Source organism: Macrosteles quadrilineatus, unplaced genomic scaffold, assembly GCF_028750875.1.
Source record: "Macrosteles quadrilineatus isolate MER2022 unplaced genomic scaffold, UCM_ALF_1.0 Scaffold_5__1_contigs__length_97177068, whole genome shotgun sequence".
NCBI lineage: Eukaryota > Metazoa > Arthropoda > Insecta > Hemiptera > Cicadellidae > Macrosteles > Macrosteles quadrilineatus.
The window spans coordinates 2258066-2281940 of NW_026542598.1; the positions used below are offsets into that span (position 1 = coordinate 2258066).

A 23875-nucleotide genomic window follows, 5' to 3' on the forward strand; every position below is an offset into this window, starting at 1 on the left:
TTTCAAGCAATAAGAGCAAACAGGACTAACAAAAAATGCACAATCATGCTCAGAAGATGTTCAAATGCACACAGCTGTGAAAAAAGACATGATGAAAATATGTACACTAAAAATCATCTAACAGGAAAAGTGAGTACGAGTGATTTATACAATTTTATTATATTGTGAATACTGAGTTTAAATGACATCCTGAGATTTAAGATGCAAAAAATTTCAAAAATGTATGTGATTGACTGGGTTCTCATAGTTCTTCACTGTAGCCTATAATTGATTACGGTATTCTAAAGAAAATTATTGTCATTGTCTTTAAGGATAAACAAAAAATTGTTGTGACTATCTTTCTAGAAAGCAATCTAAATAACTCGGAAATAGAAAGATTTTACAGGTCTTTCGAACATTAAATAACACTTAAAAAACAGACCTTATGTATTAAACGTGACATAAAAATCGCCAATTAATATTTAAACTTTAAACCTAAATTAAATTCTAAGTTAATAAAATTTAACATAACTGATTCAAAAATTACTACACGATAAAAAATATTTAATTTAGACAAGAGTACAGTACTTAATCCTACGATTTGAAGCTCTGCTCTATAAAAAAAACCTCATATCGAATTATAAAATAAAATAAAAATATATGACTGCAACAAACTCAAAGGTTTGCAATGGTATACAAAATTAAACATTTATATGAGTAGTGAAAGCACAATAATGTGATTTGGCACAAAAAAGCAAAGCAGCTGTTTTGTGAACAGGAATCATGTTTCAGCTGAACTAATATAAAAAAAATATATTATTTATAGGTTAGCAAATTACTCTTTTGCTTAACCTGAAGGTATTTTGTATGAACTAGATTGATATATAAGCATGGCAATGTAAGTACCTTAAGTAAAATGACAAACAAATCATTTTACTTATTAATTCTTGTTGTATGAATGAAAAATAATATTATAAATTCCTTCTAATTTTTTTCATAAATGAATAACACTTAATGGGACTTAGTTAGTCTTATATGGTGGTGAATCAGAAAATGAACAGCTATACACAGAATTTACACTTAACCGGGGTAGTGAAACAAATTTAAACAAGGGAAGGTAAAATATAAGTAATACTGGACTTGGATTTGAAAGGAAAAAGTATTAACAAACCAATACTGTCAACAAAAGTTTTTCAAGAGAAAAAAATACCTTACAAAATAAATTAGTAATTTCTGCAAAGTAAATATTTTTTTGCTTAAAATTTAAAAACTTCTGCAACTGAAATGCTTTTGACTTAGGTAAAAACAGTCCACTAGATAAGTATAGCAAAGACACATGTAGTTTTTGAGCCAGGCCAATCTTGAGAAAAACCAATAGCAGCTATTTGATGGGTTGGAACTGGGCCCAGTTGTTATTCTTAATCTTGGGCTTTAAAAAAGATCCTTTCTAAAGAAACAGCAGATATTAGACAGTAATAAAACTACATAGATCCCCTAGTCAAAACTAGGGGACATATTTATATCAAACATATTTACCCTATCAACATATACCCTAGTCAAACATATTTATATGAAATTACAATGATTCTGTCTGTGTCACAATGTTCTGATAATATAGATAGGAATTCAAGAAGGAGTGTTAACGTGTAATTTGTGTATAGCTGATTTCCAAATGAAACAAGTTATTTAAGTAACCACCTTTGAAAGCACTAGAAAGAACTTTGAGTAAGAATACCAGAGCAAAGTTACGGTCCCTCGAGTATTTTTGCACACAAAAACATAGAAAGCCCAATCTGTCATTTAATATTGTGTGTAATTTAATAAGTTGATACTTTATTACTTTATTCTGAAATGGCTACCATACAATTGTTAGTTAATAGCTACCCTACCGAAACTCATTTAGTGTGATATCTTTGTAAGTGTTGTTAGTATACATAATATTTGGAGGGATATTTTCTGAACACCTTGACTAAGTATGTGAAATTCATTACGTTTTCTTGTTTTATTTGTGTGTTCTGTCCGTGATGCTCATGCCCAGTTAGTTTCTGGGTTGGTTCTGTATCCTGTGGCTTTACTTCAATGCGTTTTACAAAGTATTTTAAATTTTTACATAGAATAATGAGTTCTTTTAGCGGATTTCTCATATTATAGGGGATAAGCTATTACCGTAGTACTCATGGTAAGACCTGGACCCACAACCGATTTACTTTTTCGTTTTGAGGTACCTCGAGGCCAAAAACACCATCCGTTCAAATGCATATAAAAAGTTGGTAAACATTGGTTTTTCCCATTTTTCAACAAAAAAATCAAACTTAACAATTTCTTTCAAAATTATTTTGTAGAGCTTAAAAAAAATTAATTTAGTATATTGAAGTGTTATTACTTATTATGCGCCTAATCCTTATAGAGAAATTCCAAAAAAAGTAAATTTAAAATTCCCATGTTATTCTTATGGAGAAAAGTAAACTATTGTAGTTTGCTTGTTTATGAACATATTTGGAAGATGCATTAATTTCTACTAGACTATTAACATTTTACAATAACAATTTTGTTACCCTCCCTGTTGCAGTAAACTTAAGTAGGCCCTACTAGTTAAACTAATTATATTTAAATAGGGAATAAATGTAATATTTTTATGGAGACATTTCAGTCTAAATCCAATCAGGCAAATTGAAATTCGCTTAGTCTGCAGGTTTGCTGCAGCGGGGGTATTTGGTTCTTTATTGCTCAATACACGTAAACATTTTCTCTTTTCCTGAATTGAATAGTTAAGTATATTTATCGCGAGAGTGGAGGTAAGGAAAATGCTACCAACTCTTAATTAATATTTTGGAAATCCATTGTTTATTTTTAGGATTTTTCCGTTCTCATCGACTACCAAAGCAAAGAATTAGCCCTGCATCAAAGGTGCACTGCACTCAAAATTGACAGCTTAGATAAGATTAAAACACTTCAAAACTTGTATTACACTACTATCTCTTTGCAATATGGTGTTATTACCATGATATAGTGTTACAATACAAGAGAAATACAATCCTATAAAGAAACATAAGTCCATCACTAGACAATAGTAACAGAGTGTCATAGTGTTACCTTCAGATTTAGTACATTTAAAACCATGATTCATGGTTTAATAAAGTAATGAACTTATTTTTTGGGAAGTTCATAAGGTTACCGGTATCGTTTACAGTTAAAATGGTAAGAGTGAAGGACGTATGAAAAAAATGAACAGTTTGCCAACATACCCCCTTTTTTGTCCAATGACGCTAGGCACGAGCCCGGAATTGTTTTTCACATTACTTCAGACTAGACCTAGGGGTTGCGGCATTATCACTTGGATAAAATCCATTGGGGATTTGGCAGGATTTAAACATGGGACCTCACGGACCGAAGTCCCGCACTCTAACCACTACACCAGCTCGCTCCCCCAACATACCCCTTTGGCCTGTACATTTGTACAGAGCCATAAGTTTTGGGCAAGCTGCTGTGACGATAGTTATGAGCATGCTCTGGTTTATCAGCTCAATTCGCTATCACTGAACTAAATGGTGGTTGAGCTTTGTCACTAATTTCGTCAAACTTTAAAAATAAAATTTGCATACTACTTTCCCCTTGTACCCATGTGTAATAAGTAATAAGTGTATGTAATTGTGTGTGTAAGCCGTGTATATGTTTGTTAGACAGACAAAACTTTCTGCGGTTCAGTGTGAACAAAACACTGGGGTAACCGCATTGCTGGTCGCGGTGAATGTGACGCATGAAGCAGTGGGTCGAGAGTTACTCACTTGGCCCAGTCCTGACGCCACGAGGGTTCTGTGCCGAGGGTCGGCGAGAGGTCATCTGCAGCTGAAACAAGGAGGCTGCCGAGCGTGCAACATGAGTACGAGAACGAGAACATGCCGAAAGCAACAACATCATACAATACAGAGGCAATGGGCAAACAACATACGAGAACATATACCAGTTGTTTCTCACAAAGTTTGTAATATCACAGAGTTCAAAACATGTAATATGGTTTCATTATTGTTGGACAATGAGTTTTAAACATAAGTAAAGCTTCCACAGTAATTAACACAAACAAGGCAAACTTGGTATTCTGGGTAAGATCAGTTCACAGACAGAAACTTATAACTAAGTGTTGACGTTTAGAACTTACTGCTGACAGCCATCTTCAGAGCAGTTCACTAGCATCAGAGTAAGGCCGTTGACTGTAAATCCTTAAGGATACAAACAACGGTAAGGCTCTACCATTGGCTGCTTATCTCCTTAGAAATACTCTGAAGATGGCTGTCAGCAATAAGTTCTAAACCTTAACACATAGTAATACGTTTCTGTCTTTGTCACAGTGATACCCAGAAGACCTTATAGTTTATAGTGTTACTGAGTTTCAAAATAAAAATCCAACCAAGAATTATTTAATTACATTTTTGTATTTACAAATTATTTATTTGTCTAATTATTTTTTACTGCCCATTCAAATGATATCTAATTGTTATATTGAGCTGATTCGAAACCCTAAATCTTACATTGATAAAGATATATTAATATACAGATATATTTTAATTTAAGAGTTTAAGGATTGTTATTTATATTAAATTTAAGCTAAATGAAATAAAATCTAAGAGAGCCTTAAATTCTTGGTCATTTTATTGTTACTAACAAAATTATAAATGGTGGTTTAAGATTTAAGATTCTTTTTTAAGATGTTTTTTTTTTAAATATGTAGTCATAATCAATAAAAAAATGTCAACAAAACAAATGAAACAAAACAATATCTATATTTGTAAATATCAATAACAATATTGCAAATCCTATAAGTTACGGTAAGTCTAAATACTTTTTGAGAATACCAAAAAATCTGAATAAACTGAAGTGCGGAATGTGCTGTCAACACCAAAGCCAGTTCAAAACCTCCCAAGATTAATTGAGATAAAATTTAGATGAAATGTAAAATTAATGGTTACCAAGTTAACATATGGTCAATAACTTAACTTTGAATAGCATAATTTTAATGTACTTGAATTCAATCTCTTCCAAATTTTTCCAAACAGCTTACAATTCATGTCAAATACTTTGCTTCTCTTAATCATTGGAACAGTTTAGTTTAACATCGATTCTTCTTTCGTATTTGTTTTTTCTTTCGATTCTTATTTTATTTTTTCATTAATTCGATCAAAAGCAATTATGGATCCTTTTTTATAAATTTTTGGCCGAAATTACCCAGTGAACACTAAAATAGTAGATGTTTCTTAATTTAGTTTGAACCAAGCAGATTTATTCTGAACTTGAACAAAAGCAATATTACCTTGAAATAAATCACTTTATAGACAACTAAAGAGGATACCAGTCAATTAAACTATACATCTTACTACAAAATACAAAATCAAAGAATACAATTTGATCTTCATAATGTTTACTCATAAGAGGAAATTCTTAGATTTGGAACATTTTTACCAACCCAACACCATCTTGTGAAACATAATATCTCACTCTAATATAAAAACGTTAGGGTAGATAGGACTCTATCACACTAACTCTATCTATGGTCCTAAAACACAATTTTATCCATCAAACTGGACACCAAGAAAACTGGAATGTCTACAGTGCAAATAGATAGTGAAGAAGAATTTGTTGGTGAAGAGGAAGAAAAAGATTGTTTAGTAGACATGAAGTGACGTTAACATGCTAAGTAGGGAGGGGGAACTTACGCAATCTTTTCACTAGGAGATCTCCATGGGACGTCGTCTTCCATCTCGTCTTCACTCTCGTCCCCTTCGTCCTGTGGCCCTGCGTTGATGTTGAGAGTGGAACACGTCATAGTGTCCGGAACTGGGAGAATGCTGGGCCTTCTGCTTCCTAATAAACATTTCAGTTAAGTATAGTGTAGTACATTATTTCATATTACATACATTATTTCTCTGTCGGATAAGGTGCTTGTAAATTGTAGTATGTCATGATGCAGATTGACCTGATAAAGATTCCTGTGGTCCAATCATCATGCCATCCTCAACAAACTTTTCAGAACACATCCTGATCAAGCGACACTTTCCCAGCGAGTACTTCCTCAGATTACCATGAGCTCACGTGATGTTACCTAACCTCCGTACCACTCCTGTCTGTATCGGTCTCGGCATGTTAACTAATGGTGTTCTCCTTTCATTCCCAGTAATCCTGTAGGTCACATTTTGTCCAAGATATTCTCCATACAAAGAAGCTAAAGCTTGACCGAGATGCAGTCTAGGTCATATTGAATGCCAGAAACGGCACGAGCCCTGAGGGCTTAGGTCACACGTTGACCTGACCTGAAGTAATGTCACAAACAATCCCAGGTCTGTGTCCAACAGAGTAGAGGGGGTTTTTTAGTGAGTAGTCTGACAAGCTCAGGAGTCTCACACTACAGGCTGGCTACCTGTGTGCGTAAAAGAATTTTTACCTCCTCTCCCTAAAAAAAATCTCAAAATTGGTAGTAAATATTTAACAACCAATTAGCACTTCTAACTTAAATTTTCTCTACATTTTTTTTTGTTTTTTTTTTGTCCTAGGACGCTAGGCACGAGCCTGGGATTGTTTTTCACATTACTTCAGGCTAGACCTAGGGGTTGCGGCATTATCACTTAGATAAAATCCATTGGTGACTTGGCGGGGATCGAACCCGGGACCTCACGGACCGAAGTCCCGCGCTCTAGCCACTACGCCAGCTCGCTCCCCAAATTTTCTCTACATAGCACGGCAAACTTTGAATGGAGGACTGAAGATGGGGTTGATTTGATGGGAGATGAGGTGAAGATGGTTAACAGAATAGTTGAAACTGAAGAGAGTACAATTTATACATGAGTATGTCTCATGTGTATGTAAATTGAGTCAAGTCATTACCTCTTCTCTGGTTGAGGATCTCAGGACTAAGGAAGTTGGGGTTGGTGTCAGTAGGTTTAGGCACTCCAAGATGATTCCCTGTGGCCGTCTGCTCGGCTGATTGAGGCTTGGGCTTCTGCTGACCTGTTGTCACTGTGTCATGTGTTTCTGTAGGAAGTAAGAAAAAAAACCTTAAAATTTGAATCTAAATTATTTAAATAAACATCCAAAACATGTACAAACACAAATATTGGTAAAGAATTAACTTGACACTGTGGTCAATCATCACTGAGATATGCTGAAACGTGCATGTGATTCGGCGAATATTATTTGCTTCAATGCCTTACTTAATTACTAGCAAAACTACCCCGCACATGCCTGGGTAAAAATATGTCTTTACCTCAACTTTATTTGTTACCTGTATTTGTGTACACAACCCCAAAAGGTTTGAATATTTGAGGTGTATTGCCTATTCTATTTGATTATTATTGTTTACAAAATGCAAATACACGCTTAAAAATGTCACAATGATGACAACACACTTGTTTGAAAATTTTTTTGTCAATAGTAACATATTTAACAACTGCCACATAACGTAAACCAACATTAGCATTAATGTGTCTACCTGAATAAAACATTGATTTATGATTTAATCACATAAAATTGAAATTTAAAGCTAACTACTCTATATTGGTTTTGTGAAAGAGTAAAGGGTGAAAAGGTGGGGTGAAGGGGGGTGGGGGGTGAAGGGGGGGTTTCTTGAATACAATTTTTTGCAGTGCACCATTGCAAAATGATATTCTGGTCTGTTACATACCATCAGTCTTTGTAATAGCGTCTGGGTTGGCGTTATTTGCTACCACAAACGCAGAGTTCTCCTCCTTAGTAATGCTCATGTAGTAACAAGTATCAGTCTTCTTCATGATGTGTCGAGGGCCTGGGTTCAGTAGTATTGTGTCCTCGTAAAACTCTGGTAGTTCTGCCGGCCTCACGCCCACCAACGCCACTCCATACCTGTAATAGCAACTTGTCAGTCAACTTATAAAATATGATTCCAAACTAGTTTGGAAAATCAGTTTGTGTTTCATTTCCAGAGAATTACTGAAATTATCTCAAGCCATATTACGGAAAAGTTTTGGGAAAGTTTGATTTTCCATCAAATTAACAATCCTAAGAATTAAGTAGCTTTTTTACTTTTCATGTACCGGTAATCTAATTCACAGTTCTTTTCCTATTTCAAAAAGTCCCTCTTGGCATTTGTGCTGGGATTGTTAGGAATGAGTCCCATTATATTTTGATACAAAGGGTTTAGCACATATACCAGCAAATGAACATCCATGTAAAGACACGAGTGGAAATTGTCCCAGACACATAGGCCTATACCTAACAGCTTAATTGTACAAATCAAAAGACTACGGGTAGGTAGATAAGATAAAAATTGCCAATTATCCAGTTCTCACGGGTGTCGCCGCCATAGGGGACATGGGGGACGCGTCCCCCCCAATATTTGAAAAGTCAGTTTTGTCCCATCCCAAATTTAGCTGTAGACATGCTAGGGCAAAGGCGAGTGCCAAGTGCGCGAGCGAGGACGGGAAAACAGCTGATTTCCTTATGTTCCATACTCATAGTTATATAGTTGTGAGACTGTCTGCTAGCCACTGACTTTACATAGGCATCAATCAGCAATCAGCGGTAGCACCAGTAGCCTATTACCATTGAATATATAAACACTAGTGTTAAAGTTTATATAGGCAATGCACTGAATTCGATACTATAGGCTACATATTGTGACAGATCTATGAAATGGAGAAAAATGTAAGGTTAAAAAACGTGTTTACCTAACCCGCCATGTTAAACTTCCCTATCCCAAGCGTGATGTATACAACTTCCTTACTTCTCGAGTGATGTAAAGTTGAAAAAAACTCACTCGGTGATGTAATGAAACCCATTTAAATAACATTGAGTGGATAACTTAAAAAATATACCTCTATGGAGCCAACGGAGTTCAACGCTAGAAATCAGCTGTGTGTTTGAATGTTATTGTTATGCTTTGAAGAATTTTCCTAACCTAGCTTTTGTTTGTAAATGAACGTTACTGTTAGAAGATGAGTGAAATTGATAATGAAGCATATTGCTCGTAACCTCCTGAATATTGTCGGGTCAGGTAAAATCTTGTACGTTACATGTTACGCAAGAGCGTGTTTACATCACTTCGGTGAATTATGCAACGAGCGAAGGCGAGTTTCACCCGCGTGATGTAAAAACGCTCTTACTACACTTGTAATGTAAATAGCTATTACTTGCTTGCATGGCATATTGAAATGGAAGGTTTTATGACAATTGGGCACAGTCCTAAAGTTTTTAGGAGATATGGCTTCGTAGTCTACAGTAGGCCTATGTTTTGAAATTCATGAATGCAAGTTCGTCATAGTTTGATTTTTAAAATGTCTACTTGCTCATGACAAAGACAAATAACAAGTGAAACGGGAGGTTTTTGGACAGTTGGACACAGATATAGACTTTAACCCTCCGAGTGTCACGCGTCATAAAAATGACGCACAACACACTTTGTGTAGGGTCACGCGTCACTTTTATGACGCACAAACATCGTTTACGGCGAAGGCTCTATGACTGACTGAATCGGATTGAACTGGATCGAGTTAGGTATCGTTCTTTCCGTAATATTCTAAGCTTTCTCCAGAGGTCTGTCTCTAAGCGCTATTGTAGCAGACAGCTGACGTGCGTGTATTTGTAAACAGCTAGGTTCCCCCGGACCGATGACTGATGTGTTTTATTACGTTTATCATTGTTTTAGTGTTAAAAATCAAAAGTAGTGATATACGTGGTGCATTATAAGAAGATTTAAGTGGTTTTGAAGTGCTGGTTGATGATCCTGAAGAAGTAGGTAGTGATATTGATGTAAATTATCAGCCAGATTCCTAGCTATGGTTAGGCTATGCATTCTTAGCTAAACGCTATGTACTGAAATCCGTTTTTCGCTCATAACTTATTTATTTGATAACTTACCTCGCTATATGATTATATATTTGTAATCCTCATTAAATTTAGAACAAAGTGGCTATTTTCAAATATTTATAGGCCTATAATTTATACAATTTCATTGAGCGCGAACTTATTTTTTTTTTGAAAATTTTCGAAATTATATTTTTTTTTACCTAAAAATTTTTTTTTTTTTTAAATGTTCCTTATGTTTTATATATAATATTGAAGCCCATGATTTTCCAAACAAAATGGTATATAGAACATTAGAATTGACATTGTTTTAAGCTTCTCAGATCCGTTTTAATAAAACCTTGCAAAGGGGCCAAAAATAGGTGGACATTAAGGCCTAAACTATGGACACTCGGAGGGTTAATAATGGCTTTAGAAAGTTAGTAAACAGCTATTGTGAGGATACGGCCGTAGCCTACAATATGTTTTGAGATTTATGAATGCAATCGTCATAGTTAGTTTTAAAAATGTCTACTTATTCATGACAAATAAATGGGGGGGAAATGTGAGGTTTTGCACACAGTTCTAGACGTTAAAACTGGCTGTAGAAAGTCACCCAATGGCTTTTAGGAGGATATGGCCTGAAGTCTACAGTGTGTTTTGAAATTCATTAATGCGATCGTCATAGTTTATTTTTAAGATGTATTTTTGCTCATGACAAACAACAGGTGAAATTGGAGTTTATGGACAGTTAGGCACGGTTTTAGGTGTTAAAAATGGCTTTAAAAAGTCACCAAACGGCTTTGAAAATTCCAAATTTTCCCGGACCCCCCTGCCTTATTGGCAGCTGTAGCCCCCCGGAGGAACCCCCATTTGTCTCCCCCAAAGTGTTGATGGTGACGACGCCAATGCCAGTTCTACACTGTATCTTATAACTACTGTAGTCACCACCGGCATATTTGCTTACGTGACTTAAGAAGATGAAATAATTTCTTTTCTTCATGCTGCAGCAAAAACAGATGTTTTCAAAACTTAAAAAGAACATTGAAAAAACCAGCAGCTGGAGTTAAGGAAAAAGAGCTGTACAGTTTTCTGACTCGCAAAACTTAGATTGTATGAGTTACACAAATAATGAAATGTGTCTTGAGAGTAGTTTTTGCACATTTACACATTTAAACCTATTTCAAACATTTAGATAATATTTTACTTACTTTCTATGAGAGTGAAAACTAGCGTATGTGAAGCTCTTGCCCTCATATTCGCCAAAGAACCTGCTGTCTTCTAGAAGAATGTGATAGATCTCGTTCCCTGAACACCGACCATACAATCGATGCCATTCTTCTGAAGATGTTTGTCCTTCCCTAGATCATAACGAGATAAATTAAATCGAGTTGTGCCAGCTAACTTATATGACATAACCATGAACAAATTATCAATTATCAATCATTAAGATGGGGACGCCACTTAGGTGCGTATTTTAACCCAAATATGAGTGAAGGATGAGTGTAGAATGGTGTGTGATGATCTGTGTAGCTTTGTTACTGACTAAGATCAGCTGTTTCATTAGCCAGGATCATTTATTTAAAGCCCAATGATCAGGAACAGCTGGGTCCAGTTTCGAACCATCAAAAAGCTACGGACTTTTCTCAGGATCGAACCGGCAACCTTTTGATTAGTAGGCGAGCACTATAACCACTCAGCTACCCAGCCAGTTGGCGCGCTGTTTCCATTACAGCAGTACGCGCCAACATTTCCCGCCAACCCCTCCTCCTACTGCGAACACATTTCACTATCATCCACACCCACACACCTACCTACACCAGTGCACCTTCATCATGGAGAGCGAAGAGACTGCTGCTGCTGCTGTGTCGTGTTGGTGTATCTTGTTGTGTTGGGCTTTTGGACGGTATAGTGAGGCCATGGCGATGTCAAGTCAAGTCAAGATTCGGGGAAAGACGAAGTGTTAAAGTTGATATCTTTGTATGAAAGTGAGACAGTGTTGTGGGATGTGTCTAACAGCAAGCACAAAAACTCTAATAAAATGAGTGATGCCATCCAAGTATCTTAATGTAGCTGCTAACATTTCGCCAGCTGATATGGGACTGCAAGCACCATGTTTAGCGATTAGAGGAGCCACCAAGTTTAGTAATTCTTCAAAGTCAGTTGCCGTCATTCGTACAAAATTTTGGAATCCTGCTCGAAGTCTTAAATTCCTCATAAGGGAGTTGTAGGAGTAATTTAAAAATCCAAATATGAAGATATATATATCTTTTCATAAGGAGTTGTAATAAATCTTGAATCTTGAATCTTAGGCACCTTCAACGGCCCTTTTAGCCAAAAAACTCCTAACCTACCATAGCGGTCAGGCAGCGGTAGCAGTCTCTTCGCTCTCCATGATGAAGGTGCACTGGTGTAGATAGGTGTGTGGGTGTGGATGGTAGTGATATGTGCTCGCAGTAGGTTGGCGGGAAATGTTGGCGCGTACTGCTGGGATGGAAACAGCACGCCAACATTGTTGGGAGCTGTGCTCAAATCAACTTGAACTTAGCTCCCAACATTGTTGGTACAAAATGTTTGATGGAAACGGGGCTTAAGCTGATTTATGAGGTTGATAAATCTTTGTGTGTATATTTAAACGTCCATAAGTATGGAGGAGAATGCTAATCAACAAGTAGTTTGCATCATGCATTCAAGTGTTGCCACTGAGCTCATTATAACTCGCCCCTTGCTACTTGAATCGTTTCCTTAACTTTTTCACCGATAATATAGGTTTTACAACTATCCTGGATTACATATCAACTTACTGTCCACGTGACGTGTGTAGCAGCAGTGTGACCAGTGTAGACGCCCCGGGACACGTACAGTTGTTGGCCAACAATGCGTACTTGAGCTCATCCTCACACACAACATGTTCAGCAAACTTGACGTGCAACTTGTTCTCCGGCCTGAATATCTGCACATACTGTGGCACACACGGCGCAAAGTCCTTCACAGCCCACGACCTCAGGATTGTGTGTTCATCCTGCAAAAAGAGGAGATCAGTCAATCATCCTAGAATATTAAAATAAAAACTGTTATCTCCTAAACTATTTCAGCTACCAATACCAATGTAGTCTATATTAGTAAAAAAATACCTAATAGGCTAAAGTAAATTTGTGTTAGTCAAGTTCTTGTATAAATCGGTGTAAGTTAATTAACTCACACACAGCCTTTGACCACAACTAGGCCTACAAATGTTTTTACAATATGTTTGAGCTCCCTACATTGGTTTGAGCTTTGTTATATTTGCACAAAGTATCTCCTCAGTGGATGGGCAGTGGACATGCGATTCGATTGTATAAAGTAGCACATATGGCTTTTTGCATGTCTTCTACACTGCTCAAATTATTTCTAATGGCTTTTCCATAGTAATTTTGCAATATTGATCAATTTCGGCCCCTGTAAGACAACCAGCACCTCCTACAAACTTGTTGTCTTTTAATTTAATTTTTTTAAAGTTCTGCTTCATGGATGAAGACGGGTGCCCATAAGTTTCTGTACGTGGCCTACACATTCAAGTTTAAGGATTGATGTCAAATTCATCGATATATGGTTTGTTCTCAAAAATCATTGGAGTCACCATCCCTACTTGAGATTTTGTACTTTAAGCCAAGTTTTTCCTCAGAGCGTCTGCACAGTGCCTTGGCACCTGCCACCTACATCCCACCATTCAAACAATAAGTTAGCATTGCAAACTTTTTTTATGTCCAGCCATGTTTTTGGGGTTTCTAAATTTTCTTTCACACAGCCAGTGAAAAATTTTGTTAGGCACTCTGTATTCAAAACCTTTCCGCTAAATTATCAAAGCTTCGCTTGTAACGGATGTCACCAATTAGTGATATATGACCCCGCTTTAGCCAAGTGTCATCAAATGCGGCTGCAATCATCTTTAAATCAACGGCTTCAGCAGCGGCATTCCTCATCGAGGTCTCACAGACTTCTTAGTAGCTGCCTAGGGGTAAGCTTAGACGTAGCCTACATTTGGTAAATTTGGTGTACATTTTCAAGGCAGTAGTGTCGTGGGTTCGGATCCTGGTCACTGCCACTAACTTTTATCAGTACAGTTCACCTTTGTACTGTACCGGCTCACCCCTTGCTTTGCTGGATACGTTCCACGCACAGATCTGTAATCTATGTGGACGGGCAAATGCAAGGTTAAAAGAGGCCGCCAACCTCTTTAAAAAAAAAAAAAAAAAAAAAAAAAAAAAAAAAAAAACTAGACCAGCCTTGTAGTTTGGGTCAATATTCAATTCGACACAGTCACTATCACTACAACATTTGCATTGCGTAAATGATGATGAGGCCTTAAATTATTTCTAAAGCCAGCCTAGGTCTAATAGGCTACAAAGTTTACATGTGATTCTCAAAATATTGTTCATTTGGTAGCTTAGAATTGTTTAACTTAGTTTCTTGGAAGAAGGCGACAGTTTTGATCTAGTCTGATCACTATGGATAGGGGTCTGAGAAATGATTATCAATCATTGAGATGGGGACGCCAGCTAGGTGCATATTTTAACCCAAATATGAGTGAAGGTCGAAGGATGAGTGTAGAATGGTGTGTGATGACCTGTGTAGCTTTGTTACTGACTAAGATCAGCGGTTTCATTAGTTAGGATCATTTATTTAAAGCCCAATGATCAGGAACAGCTAGGTCCAGTTTCGAACCATCAAAAAGGTACTGACTTTTCTCAGGATCGAACCGGCGACCTTTTGATTACTAGGCGAGCAGAATTGAAATGTTCATCAAACCTGGAAATTTAAGCAAACTGATTTCCACTAAATCAATCAATTACCGAACGTACCTACACTATGCTTGTAGTTGATTGATTGATTGATCAAGAAACATAACCTAACCTAGTCCAACAAAACAGTAAACAAAACAATAATATTATTCTGCAACACCAGCTGTACTAATAGCGGAAATCCAGGTGTTGGCTATAAGCAGAGTGGCCAACTCTCACAAATGAAATAAAAATATAACTACTGGTCTTACTGAAATAAGTGTACAACCAAGTACTACGTAAAACCACAGAAAACGTAGGCCTACTACTGTAGTAGTACGTTTTCTGTGGTAAAACCAAGATGTGTCAAAATCCATTCTGAAAATAGTGTCATAAATATTGTCATATATGTAATTTGAGTTTTTTGTACCCTCAAGATGTTATTTTGAATATAGAGTGCTGTATTATTGAAGATAATAAAATGGAGAACATTTTTTTAATACAAAAAAGTTTGACCCTCTAAAGGTATCAACTTCTCTCAAGGATTACATTCAGCAGTCACTGTATGAGCAGCACTTACAGCGGCAGTTTTGTCGGCATAGTTTCTGGCGGCCAGGACAAAACAGGCCTCCGCCTCATTCATCCTGGCCCTGGCGAGGTCCACGTCCTTGAGACACGACCCCTGGATGTAGATGACCCTCTGGGCCCAGATAGGCACCTGCAGGATCATCCTCATGGTTGTGTCTAGCTCCATGGGTGACAGAAGGACCACGTAATAGTCCTGTGGAAGATTACAACCCGGTTATTGTTTAGTAGGCATAATATTCCTTTAATAAGAGCCAAATAAGAGCTATGTCCGTTTGTGTATGTATTTGTTTATAAAAGTTACATTTAGAAGGAAGGATTTTAACTAGTTTGGCAAAATGTGTGTTTTATACTTTGGTTAAGTGTGTGTATGGGGGTATTTTTAAATTTATTGCTGAGCTGGCAGCTGTTATTTCAATTTTAAGGTGAGGTGTGCGGGATGGAATCGCTTCTCCCAAATTACCTACATTTTGTGAACAGACTATAAATTTTACTCTTAAAGACGCACCCCTATAGTCTCGACCTATAATCTAATCTAATGACCTGCAGTAGTGGATGAGCGTAGAACTCGTTGAGGAAGTCCATGATTGTGTCTGCGTGGAGAGTCGTGCTGCAGACGACGACATGCTTCTCAGACTGAGCTCTGTGGGATGAGTACGAGCCTCCAAGCTTCTGTCGCTCCATCCACGTGAACGCCAGCTGCTCAAACTGTGAAAACACCATGGAGGTTGTATATAGGTTCATGGATAAATGATATTTTGAAAACTGACATGAGTTGGTTACAGTGATGAAGATTGAACAGTGGCATTGAAATGAATACAAAAAACATGAACTAATTCAAACTCATACGGGAGGTGATTTATTTAATATAACCGCTGTTTAAAATGTCATACATGTAAGTTATGACTGTGTCACTACTCACTGTTGATCCTCGTCTCAATACATGAACTGACCAAAATGGTATTTTGAATAATTTATATAAATTGCCTGATCAAATACGAATTGTGTAGTCTGCTTTAAGCTGGCCACGAGCATTTATTTCCAAGTGTCTTTCAACATTGCATAATGATATGTTTTTGTATTCTATATCTATAGACATTATCTTTATACTAATATGGGCCGCATGATTTGGGAGGCAGTAAAAATTTACCAGTGTGCAAGTTTATAATGTGGTTAAAAGCTTTATTTTGCGGTATGCATGGAAAAATCATGGGGTTTCTAGTAGTTTTTACCACTGCACTGTGGCTAAATGGAGGTACATATTTTTAGCTTTTTAAATAAATTCATACTAATATTTGTACATAATAATATTATAACTATAATAGAACTGTCACAAATAAAACAGTAGAAAACCCAATCATGTTCCAAAAATTGGTAATTTAGAGTGTAAATATAATAAAGAATGCATGCACTTGATAAGGTTCTCCAAATAAAAACTTTTTGCGAGAATTAAAAAAAACTATCTACAATGCAATATGATCAAACAATGTGACTAAATTTATAAAATAATTATGCAGAATTAACATTGAATCAATAAATTTACTTAGCTTTTACAAAGGTTAAAAGCTTGGTTTGGCTGTAAGCTACTGTCAATGTTCGCTTTAAGGCAATCTCAGCATTTTACGACAAAATTTCTCCTAATCCAAGATTTGGTTTTCTTAATTTATTAATAATATTATTCGTTATGTGGGCAGGTAAAAAACATATATTATATACATATCAGGTGTTGTCATAGCTCGTCAAAAATAATTAATTTGACAGCAACGGGGTGAATATCTAGGTACAATATTTTGTTTGCTACACAAATTACAAAATGTAAACTTTGATTGTTATTTTTAAGTTCAAACATAAAACAACAATAAATCAACCATTTAAAAATTCATATAATAATATATTAAATGTAATAGAGCTCTCAAATTTTACTCATATGATAACAATTAATAGCAAACAATAATTTATAAGAAATTATGTTTAAATGCTTGAGTGCTAACAATAGGACATAGTAAAAACACTATAAATTATGTCTGCCGTTAGAATTTTGCATATATGTATAAAACTGGGGTTTCTACTACAATAACCAAATTCAATGAAATTGTGTACAAAATGCAGGATTAAATAACCCAGGTTAACGAAATATCAATGGCAGTCTACATCCAGCTAAATACTTGGGACTTCTGTAAAAGGGAAAATGTTTAGATCTGTGTTGTAAAAGCTTAAGCTAATTGTGACAAATTGTACATACTATATATTTAGTTAAAGAGAGCTTATTAAAGAGATATTATACTTCTGTGTAAAGCGGCCGACTATGAGAACTGCATCAAATAAAAGCCAAGCCGATGCATGGCAAAAATATTTTTAGCTGAGATTTGAAAAACCTGCTTAATCAGATCCTTCCGAGCAAGCTTATAAAACAAGATAAATAATATTAAGAAACAATAAGGAAAAACTAGAAAAATGTAAAAAAGTGTTAGTATTACAAATTTGATGTGTACCGGTAATAATTTTGGTTGAAATGTAAAATGACGTAGGACTTTAAAACATAGTTTTATATGTTCATCAACGGTAAAATGGGAAAAGAATTGGAAAATGGGAAACTTGTTCCAGTAAAATACAAATAATTTTAAATTAGCCTATATTATTCATGAAAATAAACGTTAATATCAACTAGAGCTCGCCCCGTGGTCGAAAACTCGACCAAAATTATGTATTGTGCAAACTTCTTTACCTACGACCGTTTTTTAAAGTAGCCATTTCAGTCCAGTTCTTAGAATTGAAAAGTTTCACTTTACAGCTGTTTACTTTCATATCCGCACAGTTTCATTTCATATCCGCATAGTTTTCTCATATCCACACAGGTAACGGACCAATGAGGTTCAAGTATTGAGAGAAAATAATTAAAATTGTAATGCTTCGAACGTCAACTAATCAGCTGATCAGCTGATCAGTTGACCAATTTAATTGTTGATCCGACTTGTTCATGTTGATACTCGCGTATTCTTAATTAATTTGGTGGAAGTCCAAAAATAAATGAAATATTTGCCGAATTGTACCTGATACAATATTATTTACGGTAAGAATGCTGCTAGCAATGTAATATTTAACGAAGTTTAACAAACACGTAATTACAGGAAATAAGCTGATTATACAACAAGTCTTTCAGTGGCAATGACAATACACGAAAACATAACCTCTCTAAAAAGTTATCAGTAGTTATTGTTAGTAATTAAATCCAGATTGATAGTAATTAAAAAACGGTCGTAGGTAAAGTAGTGTACGCAACTCGCGTTAATAGTCTTTACGACACTCGTAGAAGTTTTTAAGGCACTCGCCAAGGCTCGTGCCTTAAATTTTCTACTCGTGTCGTAAAGACTCACTTAACGCAATCGTTGCGTAAACTACTATTTTTTCACCCCGCACTGTAAATAAAACAAGTGATTGGAATTTCATCCATTTGTTTTGATTTTCTTTTTATATTTTGTTACCATCATGGCAACACATAAATGTTAATAAAAAATAAAAGTTCATTTTTCGTACGTTTTGAGCCTATTTTAATTTATAAAGGAATTCTGCACATCTCCAGGAAAATACCTTTCATTTGGTACCAAATGTGTGTAATTCAGTCCAGTGGTCAGGCTAGCTGTCAAGTTTTGCAAAAGTTTTTAATATATAAGAAAAAGTAGTTATATAGGAAAAATAAATTTTAGTATCAAAATTAAGTAGTACCATCATTTTAAAATCTGTTTTAGCACAACTATAATAACTTCTTGATTTGTATAAAATGTGATAGTGCAAAAATATACGGAAGAAAATTAAAAGACATCTTTCAACGCAAGTTATACTTGAACTTATTTGTATTTAGGGTATTTAGTGAAAAGAACCTCATTTAAATAGGAGAAATACCTTAAATAAAAGTCTAGAGGTTTCCACTAAATATTATTGTTTAATTTATCATACTTTTACAAGTAATTAACAATTAATTGTTTAGAGCAAATAAAAATGAACCACTTTGGTTGAAAAGCCTAAAAGAATGTCTCTTTGTTTATTTTTCTTTTCATAGCAACCAAAATTCAATAACACTATTTAAAACATCTGTCAGCTGGTAAATCTGTCAGCTCACTACAGGTATAAGCGATGTTGGCCAGAAGACTTTGGATAATACTGGTTGGAGGTTCACATGCATTCTTAGAAAACATAAAATTTGAGAGCTCTGAAAAGCCAGAATAATTCAGAGGCTCGTATTCAGACAAAGGAATTTGCATTACTACTTGTACTTGAAAAATAATTCACCTATAAAATTAAAACAAAGTAAAAAATAAAAATATCTGTAAAATGTTCAGACAATTAGATGTTCAAAGTGGATTTATGAACACAAAAATTGTTATTGCTAACACGTAATTATACACCTATTTATACAACCGTGAAAATTTCAGATTTTACATAGATAAATTTATAGATAAAACTTGAATGTATGGGTTAAATACTGGTCATATGTAAAAAAATATGCAAGCAACTACTTTTGGTACTTTTGGTAATAGTAAACAAACACGTTTGAAAAATAAAATAGCTTCTTCGTATGGTTTTTCTTGAAGGAAAATTTCTAAGACAGAAAGTTATCTACGTAAGATAGACCTATGTTTGTAATTGATAGGTGGACATACAGGTGGGCATAAACCTAAAGGGTCGGAGTATTACGTCATGTCTTAAAGTGATAAGTTTTTCTTGAAGGACTTTGAACCTGTTCAGGACCATCTATGTATGATACTAACATAGAAAATATACCTTGATTATATACATCGATGGTCAGGTCAGATGTCTTATGCTCTAATTCGTATACCAGTCATAACCAATTGACAACATTTAAATACAGTAGCGTCATAAAAGTACGAAACATTGACATAACTGCCTTGGTCCTACTGTCTGTTGCCACGTCAACTGAGCTATCAACTGGCAAAAAAAATATCCTTTGTTAAGAAAGAACCATGAAACGTACCCTCAAAAAATTGCACCACAATAAAGTTCAATCAAACATTTCAAACATATAATTCACCTGTGTTGGAAGGACGATGAGCGCCACACATATCATGATGACCATGTAGAGTTGTGACGGCCAGATATCTGGCACAAAGTCTCCATAGCCAACAGTGGAGAAGGTGACTACTACATAGTACGTTGATTGGAACAGGTTCAGGTGTCTGTGACCAGCTCTTTGGAAGTGTTGGATACCGCACACGCTGCAACATAGGAAACATCATCTTTCATGATTACTACATAAAGTTGCTAAAAGTCTCCATAGCCATCAGTGGAGAAGGTAACTACATATTTCTGTAAAAAACGCCCTGATAGAGATAAAAATTTAGATTTTTATGACTAGCTCTCTGACAATTCGGCAAGGTATTGGACTGTCTTCAACCAGCCCGCTGAAAGTATATATATATATATGTACATATATGTACATATATAAATATATATATATATATATATTTTAAGAATTCATATGATCACAAGGTAAACATTGACGTACGATGATTAATCATCTATAAAGAAAACCCCTCAATAGATATTTCCACATAAGTTTGCCAAAAAACTGTTTAATAATTAATATACAAACAGTCATATGTTTTTCAATTGTTTTGTTAAAAACAGTAAATAGTTTAGTGTGTTGTTTGGTTGAATGAAATAAAGAAGATGGTTTTTTGTAAACATTTATTTTGTCATTCCTAATGTTTGATATTAAGTAACCGTCCGTGATATCAAAGTATTGAATCACGCACAGTGACGACTTTAACATCTGAAAAATCGTTTATATTTGTAGATGGAGGGAGATAATGAATTGTAAATAATCGTAATTACTTAAAAGTAAATGAATAAGTGGCTTTTTACGGACGTAAATTTTAAATGTATTTTTGATCATCCAAAGAGTGATGAAACATCTCATACATATGATTCCTCCCTCTATGGAAAATGTCATAACCTCATATAAGGAGGATATAGAAATGTGCACTACTACTATCGCTAAAATAAAAATGATCTAGCAAATGTAATTAATATTACACTAGAGACCCAACGTAATTTAAATCAGTAAAGTGAATTGATATAATGTAAACACACAAGTTTTATACAAACAAATAGAGATTCCATCTCATCTGGATTTCACATTACTTTGTGATGTGTCTAAAGCTCAGCTCCATCATTTACATCAAACGTCATCATTAATCTTTCTCACTTGCTTTCTCTGCTTTTGATTACGCTTTGATGCTGAAATTAATTTCTTTATTCAAAGTAGATTTTTTTACAGCATGCATATTTGAATGTAAAATGCACTCTTAATTGATTCTTTAAAATTACGTTCGTTAAATATACGTGTATTTAGGTATATTTTGTTTTAAAGAAGTCGAAGTGAATTTGAAGAATTATTTTGTTAGCAACGTTGAAAGGTCCATATTAAAAATCAAATCAAAATCACTAACTCTTCTTAGTCCCGTTATAGTACCTATTTTTCTTAGAATAGTTTAAACTGTTGTTGACAATACAGAATTTAAAAAAAAATAGTTTATTTGAGAGAGCTGTGGTGCAATCACTATATGAGTTAACATAAAATGAGGCTACTAACCTGTCGTCAATCAGTCCTATATTGTCGTGGATGACTATAGTTTCAGGGTTAAAACCCCACTTTCAAATCTTCTCTTCAGTCTCATATGTCAAACATTTTCTCTAGCACAAGCCGTCGTCAAAATTACTTCACACATAAATACATACACAAACATTTATAATTACAAAATCATGTACATGCGCGAGGCCGGCCAAGGACAAAACCAGACCATTTTTGCAACTATAAATGTTTCTGTATGTGTTTACATGTGAAGTACTTTTGACGACGGCTTGTGCAAGAGAACATGTTTGACATATGACGACTATATATAGTTTTGGGGTTAAAACCCCATTTTCAAATATTCTCTTCAGAAGATTTGAAAATGGGGTTTTAATCCCGAAACTATAGTCATCCACGACAATATAGGACTGATTGACGAAGGGTTGGTAACCTCATTTTATGTCAATAAATCAATCCTGGAGGCAAATTATGCATAAATATATGAGTTAGTGGCATAGTGATCTAATGTCCAAAATAAGCTCTCAAAGAAGATTTTGGCAAATATTTAAAAATATATAGAACTAATTTAGTTATATTAACAACATTTCTTGCTAGTTTTTTTACTGAAAGTTTTATTGACCTCCAATCAGCTCCCGCATTTGTAATAGACAGAGGGTAAAACTGTTGAAGAGCTTTAGAAGGTAGGCATATTATAAATATGCGGTTAAATACTTTATAAAGTTTATTAATAAAGGCGTGACCAACACTCTACCATCTATATTGCTGGACAAAAAGGGATGATACATGTAAGAACTACTGAAATTTAGTTAGCTTAATCTATTTATCTATACCATTATAAAATTTAGTAGGTGTCTGTATGTCTGTCTAGGTGGCTGCCACGACTAAAATACTAAACAGATACATCCAAAATTAAGCACAAAGATTGTCCACATATCTAGGAATGTCATAGGCCTATTCACTACCCCGAGTTCCTCTCGGGCTACGCCCCTTGGATGTCCAAGTTTTTGAAGTGGTGTTTTCAAAAGTAAATAAAAACGCTGATTGGTCTTTATGTAAGTAGTATGAGAAAACTCACAATGCTTACCTTTGCAAATTGCATTGCCATTTCAATGTAAACAGTCAGAACTGCCAAATATTATTTGACAATTTCAGACAGCTGATCCAAACAAATTAATATTTTACATAACTATGTGGTAGGTTTATTTATTCTAAGAAATTGTCATTGATTATTTATTTTAAAACTAAGTCATAGATTATGGAAATATAAAAAAAGATTTTATAACAGTTGTATCAACCCAGGCTCTGCTTTAGATTTAGTAAAGTGTCTATGATATGAAAATAATGTTATTCATATATTTTCATGTAAACAGAAGGACAATTGCAATGTAAGTTATACTTTTTGTAAAAATTTGGTGGCTTTTAGCTTAATATTTAACAAAACGTCCAATAATAGACTCACCTTGTAAAAACTAAACAAAGAAGAGTTGCAGATAGAATCATCAGCTGTTGAGACAAGGCTGACTGCGACTTCTGCATCGCTCTGTGTAAGTCGTTCTGAAAATCAGCTAAAGTTAGCTAAAGGTTGGTAAAGGTGCAGAGTTACCTTAGCTGTGAACGAGTAATGTACTCTAGTATAGATATAACATGTAGCTCAAGATCATATCTTGGACCATAGCTTCTGGACAAAAGTCTACACTCGCTAATAATACAAGAGGTAAGAACTCCACGGCCACACTTACCTATAGCATCCATTTCATATTAAAAGTAACTATAATCCAATCAGAAAAAAATAGGTGGTTTCAGGGGAAACGATTCTATACCCTCCACCTGACACTAAATTTGAAAAAAAACCAGCCTACCTTACTTTGATCAGCTGATAATTGTATATACAGGGTGGTTCACGTAAGGTGTCTCAAATTGATTTAAGACAAACCGTTGGTCCTACAATGATGAAACAAAACTATTTCCCACTAAATCAACCCCAAGGAATAACGTAAAAATATGTTTTATGTTGACTGAATACTGGGTGTTCAAAAACCAGAGGGTCACTAGTTCAGATCTCAGAAATATCAAATGATATTTATATCATACATGATTTTAAAGCCCTATTAAAAAGAAATATTTTAGTGAAAACACA

General features: G+C 35.0%; 1 protein-coding gene across 6 annotated transcripts in view; it reads right to left on the reverse strand.

The window, feature by feature from the left end:
- The window catches only part of LOC128993980 (potassium channel subfamily T member 2-like), a 329633-nt gene that overhangs the window by 43027 nt on the left and 262731 nt on the right, over window positions 1-23875 (reverse strand). For 5 of the 6 annotated variants that reach the window (XM_054418135.1, XM_054418137.1, XM_054418133.1 and 2 more), the window contains 10 exons: window positions 23198-23292; window positions 20176-20359; window positions 15672-15836; window positions 15124-15324; window positions 12588-12805; window positions 10995-11144; window positions 7649-7845; window positions 6853-6999; window positions 5688-5835; window positions 3765-3839 (listed from right to left, as the gene is read on the reverse strand). In XM_054418135.1, coding sequence (XP_054274110.1) covers window positions 3765-3839; window positions 5688-5835; window positions 6853-6999; window positions 7649-7845; window positions 10995-11144; window positions 12588-12805; window positions 15124-15324; window positions 15672-15836; window positions 20176-20359; window positions 23198-23292 — 1580 coding nt within the window. The remainder of the gene's footprint in view (window positions 1-3764; window positions 3840-5687; window positions 5836-6852; window positions 7000-7648; window positions 7846-10994; window positions 11145-12587; window positions 12806-15123; window positions 15325-15671; window positions 15837-20175; window positions 20360-23197; window positions 23293-23875) is intronic. The other variant, XM_054418134.1, reaches the window with a different exon arrangement.